We start from the raw sequence: 19,592 nt of genomic DNA, 5'->3' as shown, positions 1-19,592 counted from the left end.
CAAAATTCAGCCCTATACGTCCAGTGGTTTGGGCTGTGCGTTGATAGATCACTATATCAGTCACCTTTGAGTTTTATATATATATAGATTATAAGTAGACGAATTCAAAGCTATATAATTCAAATTTAAATTCAAGGATGACAAAGGATATATTTTTCTTAGTATATTTGCATTTTACACAAATATAAATTATTTTCACTAGCAGAGCTTTACAAAGATACTTTTCATGCAGAATACAAACCAAGCATAATGGAAAAAAGTATAACATAAATTTACATACATAAAAATTACGAATAAAAATAGTGTTCCCAGGCTTGTGGAAACTAGGACAAAAGGGTTAATTGATAAAAAAGATGGCGCTAAGCTCAAAGGTCACACGTACTTTGCAGAAACTCCTCGAATTTAATTAGTTAGTGTACACTGCACAGGGTGTTTACTGTGTCGGCTGTTGTTTATAGTTACGAGAGGACAGTTGTTTTTGTCATTGCTTTGTGGAGTTCGTACCTACTTGGAATTTTATTTGTAAAAATGGTTTTAATTTCATGATACTTGGAGACACGTGTATCTTAATTTATTTTATTTTGAACTATTTGTTTTAAATGTTAAAATTAAATATATTTCTTTGTCTATATTTCATTTATTTCAAACTTTAGTATCTGAAAAGGTTTTAACTTCTCCGACAGAGAAACTTCAACGCTAAAAATACAGAAATGAAAATTGAAATGTCATGTAATAAAAGATAAAATACAACTTACAAAAGGTTGAACAAGTTGAAATCTATTGTCTCAGTAATAACGTTATTTTAGTGGTATTTTTAGACATCCTGTATAATGTAAGCTTAGTTCAATTCTTACCTTTTAATGTTTTATGTTTTTAATCTAGTTTTTCTACACAAGACGCTCGCTTTGAAACGATTTAAAGTTTTTAATAGAGCTCTTTCATTTGTTGCTAACTCATCTTATTTGTTATGTTTATCTATATAAATCTATAGATACTAATATAATAAAGCTGAAGAGTTTGTTTGTTTGTTTGAACGCGCTAATCTCAGGAACTACTGGTCCGATTTGAAAAATTATTTCGGTGTTATATGTATAAGCATAATATAGCCTATATTTATCGAGGAAGGTGGTTATAACATTACGCTGAGATCAACAAGAGCGGAGCCACGGGGGTGAACCGCGAAGCGCAACTAGTATAAAATAAGTGTTTTTAAATTAACCGGTCTTGTGTGGTAATTAGATAGAGCTAAAAATCACAATTGGAGTCTGAAAGTCTTTACACATATCTGAATGGTTTAATGCCAATAATTTATTATTAAATGCCAAAAAAACCACTTGTGTTGAATTTTTACTTCCTAACGTAAAAAAGTTGAACAGAGATATTACCTTGAACGGGGCGGTATTGCATCCTACTGAGTCTACTGTATTTCTAGGGTTAACATTGGACGAGAAACTACAGTGGGGAGCCCATGTCAACACCGCTGCAGGTAAGCTCAGTTCAGCTACATATGCAGTCCGAAAAATAAGGCAACTCACCGATGAAGATACGGCTAGACTGGTTTATTTCAGCTACTTTCATAGCATTATGTCCTATGGAATTCTACTGTGGGGCAGGGCTGCAGATATAGAAACTATATTTATCTTACAGAAAAGAGCCATTCGCTCTATATATAATTTACGTGCTCGGGATTCACTAAGAGATCATTTTAAGAATACTGGTATCCTTACTGTACCATCACAGTATATATTTAATAATATTTTGCATGTACACAAAAGCTCCGACTTACACACAAGAGTAGGAGATAGACACGATTATGGCACAAGGAACAGGAATAGAATTGAAATGCCATTTTTCCGATTAGCTAAAGTTAAAAATTCATTTATGGGTCAAGGTATACGCTTTTACAATAGAATTCCTCACAATATTAAAGAGTTTAGTAGTTCTAAATTTAAAACTTATATAAAAAATGTATTAGTTCAGAGAGCGTACTACAATATTCAGGAATATATGGACGATAAAAACCCATGGAGGGTTGTCGCGTAAAAACCACAAGACAGTTCATTGGCATATTATGATATATTATGTAGTTAGATATAAGTTTCATATATTGTAATATTTACATGATTTTAAAAGAGCAACTATGGAGTTTCTTGCCGATTCTTCTCCATAGATCACTGCTTTCCGAATCGGTGGTAAATGTTAAAATAATTATGTACTTAATGACGATTCGAAAGTGCTACTAAATAGTAGTCTAATTGAATAAATGAATGTTTGTGTTTGAGTTTGAGTTTGAAAGAATTCCCATAGTGATTTAACTATGAAAAAAGAAACTAGGAAACTGAGGTTATATCATGCATATCGTAAATATCCTCCCAAATAATTAAATTAAAACCAGCCAGGCGTGAAACTTCACACGGGAACTGTTCAAATATTGAAATTCATTATAACTGATGACAAGCGTGAACATGTTTATAAATATTAAATGTTAATTTAAAATTGTTTTACATTAATGGCTTCATTTCGATCAGTAATTTGGAGTTGTAAGGAAGGTGTTAATTTTAGTTTCAATTTATACATTTTGTAGCGTCGAATGAAGTAAGTTTTCTGGAGTTATTTGAAAAGGGGTGCTAGGGTTGCCAACTGTTTTACTACAACTAAGTAATACGGCTTTAGATATTTTCGTATAAAGAATCTGAACTGTTTAAAATGATTAATTAATTCTAATCAAATGCAATAGTTTCAAAATATTAAACTAGACCCTTTTAATTATTAAACGTCAATTTTTCTCGTAAGACGTGAAATTGCCCAACGGGCGATAAGCACTCATATCCCTTGCTTCATGCTTGCTCATCTTTCACAACTTCTTCTCCTTAATGTGCATAAACTAAAAGTCACAAGATATCTTGATGTGAATTAAATCTCTATATTATCAAATTTTTAACACTTTGCAAAACCCTAGGTTTCTACAATAGCTTCAGTTGTAACATCGTAAGGAGTAAGGACTCTCTTTTATAATTCACATGAAAATAAACAAATAAATTAACAAGGTGACATCCCTGAAGCCCGCGGTTTGTGCAGGATTGAGTCTTTGAAGAGCGAAGGAAAACCTTGTATTTATCTAGCCTTGTGTACCTACATTTCTTTTTCACTTTAAAAACTACGCTGCTTTGAAATTTTACTGTTTACTAGGAATAAACAGGGTTTAGCGGGTTTTTAAATTTTGTAAATGTTCGTGAATAAAATTTGAATTGCGTTTCAAAGCGATTATAAATCTTTGTGTGTAGAATTTAAGTAAGTACTTAATAGTATTTTGAGTATACAATCGAAAAATAAATTAATAAGAAAAATATTCAGCAACATACAGCAAATGAACACATTTTAAATCGAATAAAATATCTGTAAAGTGAAATTGAACTTTTTATGTCCAAAATTAAGAAACGTGCGACTTTAACAATTCCAAAGATAAAATCTTCATTATATTCCGTACATACTTAATTTTGAAACAAATTAACTTTGTAAATAATTATAACAACTGTTTAACAATTATTATTAATCTAAAACCACCAAACCTCAAATATATAATCTGTGCTATTTTAAACTTTTTACAGATAAGAAAAAAAACACTGTACAGCTATGATCTCATACAAGAAAATAGAGGAACAAATGATAAGGCTGGTTGCAGAGCTTCACCGACCATCAGTGCGTACGTCAGTCGCGCTTGTCATTTATTATATTATGTTAGTGTATGGAAATACGCGTGTGTATGGTCGGTCTAGCTATGAACAGTTTTATGAATTTCCATACATATGACAAGCGCGACTGACGTACGCACTGATGGTCGGTGAAGCTCTGCAACCGGCCTAAGAAATATCGTTCTTACTTATAAGATTGTAATACCCTTACCAAAGTAATAATTACGTGTCATAAATATAGTTTCCTTTACAAGTTAATGAGTATTTCCTATTAGTCGGATAATTTCGTCTATTTGTAATACATACTTCAGTTGTTCGGGAGATTGTTTTTGATATCATTTCTGTATTATTTGCTTGATTTACTTGATTAGTTTAGTTGTATTAAGGGCTTTACATTGTCTCTTTGGCGAAATTAATTACTATTTATTAAATATTTATTATTGTTCGGTTATAAGCACTGCTTTGGTAATTTGTTAATGTTATGCATAGATAGTTAGATGACTTTTCATCATAAATAAGATATTTATGTTGTACTAGCTTTCCGCTCGCGACTTCACCTGCGTATAATATTTGGTAGGTACATGGTGGACTTACGATGAGGCAATATACAATTTTTTCAGCTTTAGATGCATAAATGTAGTCAAAAAATTATTTTGACAAAGGACCTGTTTACCAACCCACAATTTTTTTTAATTGTTCAATCATTTTAAACGGAGAAAATAATATAACTTTCCTAAAAGTAATATTAAACTGATATTGATAATGTTACAGAGTATAAATCAATTACTTGCTCCGTCTACTTAAGTAAGGTCTAATGTATGCTACAAATAGGTAATAAGTAGAGTCTAAGTAAACTAATGCATTATTTAGTTACGTCTGTCCGGATGTTTGTTTATCAATTAAATCTATTTATACAGAATGGCCTTGTTTTGTGCTAATTGTTAGAATAAGTAGGTATTTGAGTCATGTTTCATTTAATGAATAAAAAAACTTTGATTTATTAAAGTGTTTAAAATCCTACTAATATTATAAATTCGAAAGTTTGAGAGGATGTGTGTGTGTGTGTTTGTTACTCTTTCACGCAAATACTACTAAACCGATTACAATGAAATTAAGCACACATATAGAGGGTAACTTGGATTAACACATAGGATAGGTTTTATCCCGAAAATCCCACGGGAACGGGAAATATGCGGGTTTTCTGACAAGCGGAAAGCTAGTTGTCTATAAAACTTATATAATTGACTTATAAATATGTATGCATATATTATGCGAAATATATTTAAATTAGTAGTGTCCGCTAGTTAGTCTCCACATTATGTTTTTGTGTATATTTTAAATGCACAACGTGAGAATTGTAAGTAATTTATTATATTTTGAAAATACCAGACCTTTGTTAAAAGAATTAACATAATATGTTTCGTTTTACGGAAGCTAAACTAAACATTAAAGGTCACTCTATTGGTGTGTGTGAGCATAGGTAATATATACTTATGTGTGGGTGGAACCTAATGTTCAAATACTATGATGTTTTACAGATCTTATAAAACCGCGGGGCACAACTAGTAATACTAGCCATTGCTTGATAAATGGACTAATCATTTTCAAAGTGCATCCGTGGTTTCTTAGATTAGCGCGTTCAAGCAAACAAACTCTACAGTAACTATATTATAATAATGTTATATTAAGTATGGGCACACAATTAATATTATGTACCTATATATCACAGAATACTTAATAGTCTAAATATGTGTTAGAGATTTCTTGTTTGTGTGCGTTCAACCAGTTGTAACAGTACTATACAGTCATATCAAAGGAATTTCAAAGCTTACGTTGCTATAGTTACGTAAAGATGCATCATCATGATGATTTTTAATAAGTCAGGCCCCGGAACCACAGATACAATAGAAAATCTATCGTGTCTGGGACCGATCGGGCCGCTTGGGGCTCAATGGGTTAATAGCAATGTTTCAGTACCGTACATTGAAAAGTATGTTTTGATGAACGATTTACTGCTCATTTGTTACATTTTCACATAAAACGAACCGACTTGTAAAGATTTTGTGAAAGAGCCCGGAAGGCTACTTTTTGTCGCAAACTCAGAACTTTTAGGCAAAAACAGGGTGAAAATTAGTATGAGAAACGAGTATAGATAACGTCAAGCAAGGAAAAGCCGCGGGCTAAAACAGTTGTGAATATTAAGAGTTAAAAGATAAAATAATCAACAAAGTATGCGTAGAATATCCTTTGGAAAAGTTAAACTTTGTTTCTTGAGTTAATAAAAAATACCAAGCACGCTTCGATCGTCTTTATGAGAATTTTTCTATTTATGAAAATGAAAGAGAAAGAATTGTTTAATCAAGTTGTAGGAGAATTTGTTTTGTGATCCATCCCTACTTAATATTATAAATGCGAAAGTAACTCTGTCTGTCTGTCTGTTACGCTTTCCCGCTTAAACCTCTCAACCGATTTTGATGAAATTTGGCACAGACAATCTTTAAACCCTAAGAAAGAACATAGCTGGCGAAGCCGGGGCGGACCGCTAGTTAATCATAATGTATAATATTATATCACGCCTAACACATTTTCATGTAAAATATTGCCAATGACTCTCTTGCACTCTAAAAAAGTTGTCAGATATAATGTAGAGTCAAGCGTCGAACTCTACATCTTAACTGTTAAAAAAAATAACTTAACAATCCTTATATATATAATCCTTATTTACCTTAGTTATTAACTATATGTGACTTAGCCGTTTCTTTACTTTAAGAACTATTATAATTTTTTTGACCTCACGCCTTCTTCAGTTCATAAACACCTACATATGGCGTTACATATTTGTGTTACTTAAAATATATTTAAGTGCAGATATAATATGTTAAATATGTGTTCACAAATCTTCAAATATAAATCAAACAATATACTTACGAAATTAAAAAGCAAAGGTATGATTTATGAAATTAAACAACAAACTTTGGTTCAATTAGCTAACTGTATCCTTCATTCAATTAATTACAATTAGTTCTCTATAATAAAATATGTATCGAAGATTTCCCAGAAAAAAAGCCAAATCAAATAGATACTCGTAATTATTTGTCCTGCTAAAACGATTTAGTTTCGTGTAATTTAATTTGGTACATTACTGAGGAATTTCCTTTGTTTCTTTTGATGAAAATACTTTTTATTTCACGGAACTTGTATTATTAGCTATCTTGTTTAATTACTTATAATCTATTGTTATTTATTATATACTAGCTGTGCCCCGCGGTTTTACGCGCGTTGCTTCGCTCCTGTTGGTCTTAGCGTGATGATATATAGCCTAAAGCCTTCCTCGATAAATAGGTTATCTAACACCGCGCATCATTAGCGCGTTCAAAAAACAAATACTTAAACAAATTCTTCAGTTTTATAATATTAAGTATAGATTAAATAGGCCACATCAATATTATCTTATCATTTTATACCCCTAAACTTAATTTACATTGGAAAAGCGTTGAATCTTTATGATGCTCATTGAAACGACTTATTATAAAACAATTTGGTTTAGTGAAAGCAATTTCTGCAAAATAAATTCCTGCTTAAAATATTTCAATTTAGTCTAGCTTAACTTTTTAAATTTAATAGACTATGTGGCGTCAAAGTAAATTCAAAATGGCGCAATTTTACAATTTTACGCGCGAATATTTCGTATTATTTTTCGAGCATTTGTTTTTACTTCTTGTTTAGTTTATTAGCTACGGGCATCGTTATAAAGTTGTGCAAAGATAATTGAGTTCAACTTGTTGCTCTCATAATTCCTAACTTTTATTTTTAATATGGAAAATAATGAATGTGCAAGCTTTGTGAAGTTTCGAGTTACATTTTCTCGATTCAACTCGAAGTCATTAAAATGTAACGAGTGTTGTTAGGACTTCAAGAAATACCTCTTGTTCATTTGAAACTACTCTTTCATACCTTTGACTTATTTGACTAACAAAAAAAATTGCGTGTGTGCCGAGCACACGTGTCAGAAGTAAAATTCTTTGGCAAGATTCAAAGATACCAAAATCGTCGCCTTGCTCCATGACGTGACGGTAGTACCATTGCACGACCTAGAAATTTTACGTTTCACTGCAAAAATTAAATAGTGAGGGATATTAATAGTTAAGAGGTTGATAGAAAAAAAATATCGGTAGGTACCTATATATTATGCTTGTATAGTGCATTATTTTTTTAATAAAAAAATATAAGTGCTAACATTTTCTTTTTTCTTAAAATCATTATCAGCTATTATTTTTATAACTAAAAATGACATCACAATACTAGATGAGTTCATCAGACAAATATTTTGATTTTGTTATTTTACACATTTACGACTCATGTAAATTATTAAAAGACATCGTAAAATTAATTTACGACTTTATGATGTATAAAAATTAATATGATAAATGCTTAAAAATAATTACCAAATGACATTTAGAAAGATAATCCATAAATACGTCAAAGTTTTCGTGTAACAAACTATTTTAATAGGTGATTACTTAAATAATTTAAGCAGATAAGTAATGAGAAGCCATATTATTAGGATATATCACGTAAGGTCATGGCCGTGACTTTCGCATAACTGTGTAGGTATATGTTTATTATTAATAAATAACAGCATTTTATTGAATAGCTTTTATTACAAAAAAAAAAAAAATGATAAACAATATGTTTATCTAAATAATTGTCTCAGGTACGATTTTGTCAATTTGGTTCTTTAAGATGGGAATTTCAATTACAAATAGATGATTTTATGGCTAGAGGTATTACTTTTGTAAAAGAAGCAAGTTAATGTTCACAAAGAATATAATTTAACGAGTCCTTTTAAGAACTAGACTCTTGAAAAACTCAAAGTTCAATTGAAAAGAAAACTTCTAGAGTTGTCTGTTCTTTTCCTTCGATTTTTTAAGGAAAATAAATTTGATAATGTCTAAATCTCCGTCTAAATTGTAGTAATTTTTAATGGCAGAGCAAGCAAAGTATTTGTGCTTGATATTAAGTAGTCACTTCCATAATAAAAATTGGACAAGAATACCAAATTACGTTCAGTTTATAATATTTATTTATGAAAAAGGAGCGGTTACTTCATAATAAATAGGTATCATATAATAGAGTCATCAATATTCCAACGTGACATTTCATCAAACGGAGGGCAATATAGGTTACCTGTAGGTTTTTAATTTCGATTCCAAAGCGCTTCTGAATGACTATACCACAGTCCACAGACTATACATAAGTTGAATAAATAAATATTAAAGATTGATTTATTAAATAATTATATTAAATATATGAATATTCAGATGATTGTTTTTCTTAAAAATATACATCAATCAATAACATCATTGTAAAACTTTTTTACGTATTGTGGATAAGAACATCTTCTTATAAAAGCACTTTTGAATCGACATATTTATAACAAATCCAACCAATTTGGAAAAAAAATCTCCATTTTTGGCTTATTATTCCTAAATTTTCCTTCTTCTCTCCGTTTCAAATCTCACAAATGGCGTAGTTTGTATAAATAAACACTACATTGTGCAAACGAAATCAGATACTCGTTAATAATAACAGAACATAAGGTCAGAGGCTATCTAGTTCTCCCTCACATGTTTTGAATACAAATATTGTTTCTGACAGTCGTATATTGTGTTATGTTCTTTTGTTATACCTCTTTTTTGGATAGGTTAAAGAGCAGACAAACAGATAAGAAAATATGAAAAAATATATCGCATTGTTTTGTTTTGTTGTTATAAATATTAAATTCACGAGAGTTATATTATTAAACACCTACTTACCTATGAATTTATAATGCGAAATTGAAAATAAAAAAAACAGTTGTTATTTATTTATAAATTTCATTTCTTTTCCGGGTTATCTACAAAATCCTAGAGCTCATTTTAAATGATTTTTACATGAAGATAACTAACGTTACAAATAGCTTTGTATACCTACTATACTGTATTTTTGTGAAACATAAATAATCATAGAAGATTTTGTCCAGTGGGGATCGAATCCACAACCTCTGACTGAATAGCCTCGGTGACAACCACTAGGCAAACATTCATTGATAATTAATTACCTTTTTTGGTAAGAAGGTAAACTGGTTGACGCATCGCGACTCCATTTTTACTATAGTTCAAGACTATTCTTTTAGTCAATACTAGTTTATTTCTAATTGTGTCTAATAGGTTTTTAGTTAGACGTAAATTAAATAAACATCAGTTTGTCTATAGATAAACAAACAAGGTTCACTTTCAAAAAGATAATTTAATATTTAAAAAACTTCAGACGAAAAACAAATATCTTTCTTGAGTACACAAATCAATACAGAACAATTTTTTTTTCAATAGGTACCTACTTAGGTATATAATTTTAAAATATTCTATATAAAATTCACTCATACATTTTTATTCTAATCTAATCCAACAAAATAGAAAAGCCATTTCCTAACCAGGTAACAGCAAAAATTTGATAGACCTGTTCCTTACTAAACTATATTTAAGTAGAGGTATTTAGTGAGAAATGCTTAAAGGGCTATAACAATGCTCTTAGTATGACAGACCTGTTCAGAAGGATCACGTAATAATAGGCTTACAGGGGCTCCCTTGACGGCCCTTACAGGTTAACATTTAATTATAAAAGACAAGGCACATAACCACATCAAATTGTTATGACTCCCTGAACAACTGTAATATTATAAATGCGAAACATTTCGTCTGTTTGTTATATTTTCACATTTTAAATGTTCGGTTAATTTAGATAAATAAATAAATAAATATTTTCAGGAGAATTTTCACACACGGCACGATCTGATTCTATTCTAAGCTTGGTAAGATATTTGGTATTTGTATTCATATTATAATGTGCTAATCTCAGGAACATCGGGTCCGTTTGGAAAAAATATTTTAGTGTTAGATAGTCCATTTATCGAGGAGGATTTGCTATATATCATCACGCTAAGACTAATAGGAGCGAAGCAATGCGGGTAAAACCGCAGGGCACAGCAAATCATAATATAGATCCGTTAAAGTAGGCACATAATATGCATAATAATATATAATATATAAAAAATATATGTATAATAATAAATAGATATTTGTCAAATGTAAAAGCTGTCACGTGTAGATATAATATGCATGAATCAACTGTTTTTATTTTTTTTACATCTATGTCGCTCTCAGTAAATAAAATTCTAGAGTCAAAGTAAAATTTAAAGATACACAGCTATATTTTATTTTAAACACGTCGTTTTAAAGGCTTTTATAGCGTTGTTAAATAAACAAGTGCGTATAAGAAACACACAGAATACCTACTCGAGTTATCCTAACGATTTGTAAACATTACGCTCTTGAGACATCGCAACTATTGTTTAAAAGAAAATCACTTTGTGTTACTGATAAATATTGCTCTTGCATTCTCTTGACACTTTCCTTTATAATAATTACTAGCTGTTTCGCAAACGTTCTGCCTGACTCATCTACTGAAAAATAGATATTGGCCGCTTCACAGATCTATGTAATAAACACAAAATTTCATAAGAATCGGTCCAGCCGTTTCGGAGGAGTATGGTAACTAATATTGGTACACGCAAGTTCTATAAATATAAGACATAAAGGAAATTCTTATAGTATGTAATATCTATGTAGTACTTTAATATCAAGGATGGCCTGAGGGTCAAAATACGACGTCTTCATTCTAAAAAGTCATGCATAGAGTGAAGTAACTGTGGTCTCATGGGTTCTGCACGTATCGCGATGAAATATACATTCGAATCTGCATCGTAATACGGAAATAATGAGATATTTCATTCCAACAAGGAACCTAAACTTCGATTGACATGATGAGGCTCTACATAATATTACTAAGATAATATCCTACTGATTTATTTATTGATTTATTTAACACTTTATTGTGCAAGAATATAGAGGTAAACTGTACATAAAGGTTACAAAAACACATACCATAAAAGCACAAAGAGCGGGCTTATCACTATGCAGTGATCTCTGCCAGGCAACTACGATATTATACATTCAAAAGTTTGTTTGTAACCCCTTCACGTAAAACCTGCTAAACCGATTTTCATTAAACTTGGCACACACAGAGAAAAACTTGGATTAACACAAAAGATAGTTAGAAGGGAACTATGCAGGTTTTCCTTTGAGTATCCACAAGGATTATTTTTAAATGTTCTTTGCGATTTGCACCTGGAGGATTTTATCAATAAATAAAAACTGTTTAAGAAGTTTACAAGATTTTACAGGACTTCAGTCAATGATCCTACAATTTCCCCCTTACAAAATATAATTATAATTATTTGAAGGCTATTAAATGCAAGATTTCCATATACTAAGTAATATATAACGTATCGTTTTGTTATCTTTTAATTTGAAACGCAATTTGAACAATAACGATGCTATTAGTGTAGTTTGTAATAATTTAGAGTCAATTATAGAGTATGCGATAATTGGTTGTGTTATATTTCAACCTTCGAATATTTTAACTTTAATAAAGAAATACTTAAATATTTAAGAAAACCTCATGTTCTGAAACGTAAAATGAAATATATTATACTTATTTATTATTAAATAACTAGAATAGTTGTAAAGAAGTTGGGTTCTTGATTTGCGGTCATAATAAATAATACTTAATTAATAATTATATTTATTATAATAATTATCAATTGCATATTTTGACATTTGCTGAATGAGTAGGTAGGTAGGTATGCTAAATAAAAATTCGCATGTTAATGAGAATAAATCTAATTTAGAAATTGGTTTTTTTGACAACTATTTTGCCGAAAATCCCTAAAAATCCTAATAAAGGTATCAAATAAAAAAAATGTGTGCGTGTACTAGTGTGCATACGTAAGAAGTGAAACTTCTTAATGACCTTATTTTTCAAAAAATAATTTACTATATATGCAACTTTATAAAAATAAGTACGTCGAATCACGCGTGGAAGGGATAAGAAAAAGATGGCGCGTAACGGAAAAATGTCACGCGTAACAAAAAAATGTTAGGTACACTAATTTTTTTTCCAACCCCTATAAAGAAGTTTCACTTCAAAAATTCCAACATCAAATTTAAAGGTAATAAATTAATAACCTTTAAAAAATAATCAAAAGTAGGTACATTATAGTCACGCATATTATAGTTTTACATAGCGAAGGCAATATTGCGACATGCACTGACCATAAAACTCCGATAATACTACATTACTCTTAATTATAAACCGGTAACATTTTCTTATGCAACCGTTACGTTGTTTTGTAAACTTGTTTTTAATCTGTCATCTACTCACCTGTCAATATTTCCCGCCATTTGTGCGTTCCGTTCTGAATCCACGAAAATTCCATTCATTTCACACAAACTTCACACGCATTCACAATTTAATAATAATCGTAAAACTACAAATATTTAAAAACACTTAGAAGGCATAAAGAGCACCTTTGAAAATATATAAAACTTGTACAATTAAAACTTTTTTGTGATATGGCTGTAGCCTGTATGCAAACTTTCCTTTGCTTGTGTAGTTTTCTTTTTTTGAAAGTTTTGTTTTATCTGTGCATGTTGTGGAACGATAAAGCGGAGACGTAAAAAAAATAAAAAGTAAAAAGAAACGACCGTCGGGGTCAAAACTCCATGCGGGTTTGTTGGGAACTGCCGCGCCAGCAGCGTATGGTATGAAACAACGCGGCAAAGAGTATTCGGCAGACGTGGAATGACGTAACTTGTTGATACAGTTTGACTAATGAACATAATTCTAATTACGTCAGTGTTGCGTCGTAAGTGGCATGAAAACCTGATTTATATGTTTTTAAGTGTGTATTTGAACACTGAATATTATCAATACCTACTTTTACATTTACTATAATAATTGTGATGTTTAAAATTCTAATATGCTTAGTTATTTACCGCCTAAAATTATAGGTGTGCGCATAAAAATGTAGATGAGTCTTCCAATATATAATTAACCATCCCTTTATTTACAAATACCAAGAATAAACCCATAAAATTGAAATATCCATTTCTTACAAACTAATTTATATAATTTTATTAATTCTACATACATATCTAACGAATAAACATTGTTATCTCATGTCGCATCTGTACAAATAATCTTTGTATAACCAGTTGCACAGTTTTGCGCGCGCAAACTTATGTGACCCGTCGAGTATATACGGAACCATAAGTTGTAATTATTTGTTTTGAGAATTCATTTATTATTTGAGCGATAAATAAGATCTCTATTTTCAACCAACTTCAAAAAAGGAGGGTTTTCTCAATACAACTGTATTTACTTATTTATATTTACTATTTATCTTGATAATCACTATATATTATTATAAAACAAAGTCGCTTACTCTGTCCCTATGTCCCTTTGTATGCTTAAATCTTGAAAACTACGCAACCGCTTTTGTTGCGGTTTTTTCATTAGATAGAGTGATTCAAGAGGAAGGTCTTAGTATATTATTTATTAAGTTTTAGACAAAGCGGGCGAAGCCGCGGGCGGAAAGATAGTTATTTTTTATTTGAAAGCATGTCTTCCGGTTGTTCCCATTGATATTTTGTCCAGTTCTAGCCAGTTAAAAGCGGTTTAGTTTTTGTTAAAAATACTTATTTAAAATATCTAGTCATGTGCCAAAATATGGTATTCATGTTTTGCCTTATTTAAATATGAAAAAAAAAAATGTTTTGGACAATTTCACGGTGAGTACGCGCTAAATTGAAATATCAATGAGATTTTCTATTGATCACGTCAATGGTCACGTTTTACTATTTATTAAGTATAGATATATTTTTTTAATTGTAGTAAGAAGTTTTACTAAGAATAATAATTAATCAAAGCTTCAACTTTGAATATTATTTAAAACAATACTAATATTCTTTTTAAATTTTTAATATTGAATCTAAGGATACTTATAAGATATGGTATTAATTTGATATCTAGGAATTAATCACAATTTATGTCCGTTAAAACGTGTTTTTTGTACGATATAAAGTACTTTGTACTATATGCTTAGAAAACAAAATATGTAGTTTATAAAAAATTTAAAATTGTTTCTTTGAAAATCTCGTTGAAAAGATAAATATTTATATTGTAACTATGATCTGTGAACATCGTTTGATCTTCATAAATATTATTATGTTGCGAGATGTATTTACTAACAATCCAGGATATTATACAACACTACATTCGACCCACGGCTTTGCTCGTGTTCATTTCCTTATTTTATGTTTATTTAGTATTCATTTAGTTTTTTTAATGTACATATTATTATATTGTTGAAGCAAGAAACGTAACAACCATTTGTAAAGAAAAGGTAGACAACATTTTTAAACAAACGTACCTATTAGTTAGGTAGAAAACGTTTAAACTGAAATATTTATCTACTTAGATACAATAATAATTTCAAACATCATCTCCTTAGGGGCTTAGAATACATGTATAATTTATACTAGCTTCCGCCCACGACTTTGTACGTGCATACCCGTTTTTCCCCGTTCCCGCAAGAACTTCGGGAAATCCTTTCTTAGCGGATGCCTACGTCCTAACATCTACCTGCATGCCAAATTTCAGTAGTTTTTTCCAGTGGTTTGGGCTGTGCGTTGATAGATCACTATATCAGTCACCTTTGAGTTTTATATATATAATTATTATATATATATATATAGATATATATGGATAGTTTTGTGAATAAAAACTAGCCCTCGATCGAGCCCTATAACAATTGATTTTTAATTATCTTAATGCGAGTTTAATCGAAATAGATTTAGCGATTATGTACGCTAACAGACAGACAGTGTTACATTAGTATGTATAATTTAAAACGCCCACATAATTTAAGTACCTACTATAATAAGTTCAAAAGTTTATTTATTTGTAAATCAATTATATGAAAACGAATTAAGATAACATTTTAGTCATACGAGCATATTATTTTTGACCAGTAACGTCGGTGATATATTTTGAACTGTCTTGTAAAAAAGTTTTATAACAAATTTTAACTGCGTATCTTTTAATTAGATATTATTATAAAGTACCTATGAAGAAATAGGTAAACTTATTTACCTATATAAGATATTTAAAATTTAATTAAATTGGTTGTCTCTACTATTTTTTAAAGTGAAGTCTAGTGGAGGCAGATGTATTGCACATCGGTTCTTCTATAGTGACACAGAAGTAATCACCTTCTGTCACCTTCTGTGTCCTAAAAGACTTACCTCCACTGGGATTTGAACCATAAAAATCATTACAAATACACAAACCAATGCACTAGTGTAGTAATAAATAATAATAATCCATACTAATATTATAAATTCGAAAGTAACTCTGTCTGTCTGTCTGTCTGTTACTCAATCACGACTAAACTACTGAACCAATTTGCATGAAATTTGGTATGGAGATATTTTGATACCCGAGAAAGGACATAGGCTACCTTTTATTGCGAAATATGTACCACGGGCGAAGCCGGGGCGGACCACTAGTAAACTATAAATATAGTTAGAGACTAAGTATTTCCGTAGAATCAAAGACAAGAAAATGCTATGCTATAAAATCAGTAATTTTATTCTATAAACTATTTTTATTTGCTTGTTCAAAGAAACTTTATCCGAGCTTTTGATGTAGGATCAGGTTATTTTAAATATTTCTGTTTAAATAATGAAAAACCATTTATTTTTATAAGTTTATCGGAGAGAGATTAATTTTAAATATGCTATAATATTACATGTGGCAATCCAGCCAAAACGGATGAATCGAATTGAATATGGCTTTTCAATAGTAAGTACCTAATATGTCAGTTATGATGTTCACTTTTTACCTGTTTGTAGGATAGAGCTTTGTAGTGGATATCAATTTAATAGATAAGTATTCAGGTTTATTTGGACATAGAGCCACGTTTTGAATTTTTTTGTTTTGAATAGACAATATGTAAAAGTATTAAGTCATCGTGTTAGGCTGGTTGCAGAGCTTGACCGACCATCAGTGCGTACGTCAGTCGCGCTTGTCATTTAAATGGAAATTCATAAAGCCGTTCATAGCTAGACCGACCATACGCACGCGTATTGTCATGCGCATTAGTGTCATAGTCATACACATTGTTGATGCGTATCGTCAGGACCGACGGTACGCACTGACGGTCGGTGAAGCTCTGCAATCAGCCTAAGTGTTATTTACGTGTATTACGTATATAGGTACGTTAATAAAATGTGTTATTAAAAGAAAATGAAAAAAATGCTGGTAAACAAAAAGTTTATTCTGTATCAAAGCAATCAAAATCTAAAATACAATCTCTGTTTTTTGTCTTTACGATATAAACATTTGCTATTTGATCGCAAAACTAAATCGTATTATTCCGATAGAATTCAAAGTCAATATAATATTTCTATAAAATTTCAAGAAACAATTCGACTATCTAGTTATCTAAAAACCAATGTATTAAATCTATTCTGAAGTCGATCGACTTGAGTCAATATCCGACTGTATTCGATATTAACCTAGAAACATCAAAAATATCCGACATTGAACATTGGCTTAGTTAGGCTGTTTACACACGAACGATTACTAAATACTATGGCAACGTCAGTCAATGCAACTCAAATCTCAAATATTCATTTATTTAAGGATACTTATTCTAAAAGCGCTTTTGAACACACAGAAGTAAATTTTTACAGTTACCATCAGTTCCGCAAAACAGTTTTTTCTACAGAAAAGAGTCGGCAACGAACTCTATAACATTTCATAATATCTAAAATTATTTAATTGAACTGTAATAAATGGACTTTTTTTTTGTTTCAGTGTTCATGAAATCGTCTGAAACGGGATTAACTGTACATAAAGACGCGTATATTTTAACACCAAAACGTCCGTCTACGAACAGCCTAAACGCTATTATCGAAGAACAAACAAACACACGTATCCGGAGATGTTTACAAGCAATAAAACTATAGCGGTGATCCCGAATAAGAAGCCAATTGAACACATAGCATTCCGCCTTTGCACTTTTTTATAAAATGTATGAAACATGGTTCGTAAATAAGTATTTACGTACTGTGTATGTAAAGTAGTGCAATAATTATGTACGTGTATGGTATATTATCTTAATTATTATACTTATGCAGAGAAAAAAACAAGAATAGAATAGACCACTTAACATTTGTTGATGTCAACCAAAATTTTAAAGGAGCAACACATAAGTTCTATATTATTCAAGTTTACAATCTAATTTAAATATTTTTCAATTTGATCCTACTTGTTTTAATAAAACGTGAAAGCTGTAATTAATAATTTTCAACATCAAAATGAACAAGCAGAGCTACGGCATGGTTATGTCTCAACCAGATACCAAGCGACGCCGCGGGCTGTAACCAGTATGCGATAATTCGATACATACACAATACATATCCACGTCACAACTGAATTGAACGTTGCATTGAAGCCCATGTGTTTGGAAATGGTGTGTCAGCAATTAGATCGGATCTGCAACATGGCTCTGGGCCATGGAAACAGCGGTGTTAACAGCTAAGCTGAAGCGGCATGTCTATTGCAGTCATCTGGTGGAATCTGAATGAATGACTAGCGCGTTCATTGAATGACGGCAATCAATTGAATAATTAGGCCGAACGTTGATTTAACAAGGGTCACTCAACGTTCAACTAGTTAGCGGATTGTAACATACTTCTTTGAACAGAGCGGATAATAAGCTCTGCTGGTCCAATTGTGCCATATTTTGAATATATAAATTCCATCAATATAAGAATTGAAAAAATATATTCTTACAAAAATAAATATTTGGTTTATATTTACAGTCGTTACATAAACTTGTTTATACTCAATCAAATCGAACTAATCGCTCGTTTCCTGGCTCTACCTCAGTTACACTGTCCATGTGTGCCAACATAATTGAATCTGTTTTGTTAGCAAATAATTACAATTGATATTTGCCTATTAATTAAACGGTTGTATGCAGAACATTCGAATTATTGATGATAACTGCGTTTATGATGTATGTCTGCAGCTTTGAAAATAGAGCTATCAATATGGAAATAGGAATAGAAAGTATTAGAAATTACTTCGTTGTTTTATAAATTTTACCAAAAATTGTTATTATAATAATCCAAACGGAGACAAACACAAATTAACATTATTAAAATGTCCAGCCGCGCCGCTATTGAGTAAAAAATTGTGATGTTAGCATGACTTTCTTTCAACTATATTGATAAAAAGAAAGTGACAAAGACACTGGCAAAGTTAACATGAACAAATTAATAATATGTCTCGCTTATTTTGTTTATATTTATATTCTTGAAACCCAAAACAATATTCAGCAAATTCTTTGAACATATTTTAAGCAAATTCACGTAACAAAATATAAAAGCAACGCAGAATTATTTCGAAATATGAAACATATTTTGTTCGTAACTCTAAAGTTGGTATTTAACAGCAAAGTTTTTATAAATAGGTACGCTTTGTTTCGAATTTATTGGTTTAATTTGTAATTATTATTGTTTCGATAATATTATACAGGGTGTAATCGTTAAGTGTGCACAGGCGATTATTCCGTAACTATTGCAGATATTAAAAAAACTTTTAACTGATGACCTAATGAGTAAAATGACAATAATTTATTTTAAAAAATAAAACGGGAAATATCCAAAAACTCCCAAACATTTGTATTTAGATTTATAGTTTCTATTAGTTAGGGTCTATGCTGAAACTGATAAAATGGAATTAGTTGAATATTATTTAGCGAAATTTAATTAAATGAACTCAGTAGGTATAAGTTATCGATACATATTGTATATCAGCAATTATGGGTATAATTTAGCAAAGGCTTGCGGCCTCAACATCAGAGTATATTTTAACTAATAATATAAT

General features: G+C 30.5%; 1 protein-coding gene across 1 annotated transcript in view; it reads right to left on the bottom strand.

Annotated features, from left to right (window-relative positions):
• The window catches only part of LOC123700327 (calcium/calmodulin-dependent protein kinase kinase 2), an 80,297-nt gene extending 67,090 nt beyond the window's left edge, over nt 1-13,207 (bottom strand). The window contains exon 1 of the mRNA XM_045647509.1: nt 13,014-13,207. Within this exon, the coding sequence (XP_045503465.1) occupies nt 13,014-13,072 (59 nt within the window). The 5' untranslated portion in view covers nt 13,073-13,207. The remainder of the gene's footprint in view (nt 1-13,013) is intronic.
• Nucleotides 13,208-19,592: the final 6,385 nt, after the last annotated feature.

The sequence above is a fragment of the Colias croceus genome, chromosome 19, assembly GCF_905220415.1.
Source record: "Colias croceus chromosome 19, ilColCroc2.1".
NCBI lineage: Eukaryota > Metazoa > Arthropoda > Insecta > Lepidoptera > Pieridae > Colias > Colias croceus.
The sequence above is the reverse complement of the archived record's forward strand: the minus strand, read 5'-3'. Positions and strand labels throughout refer to the sequence as shown.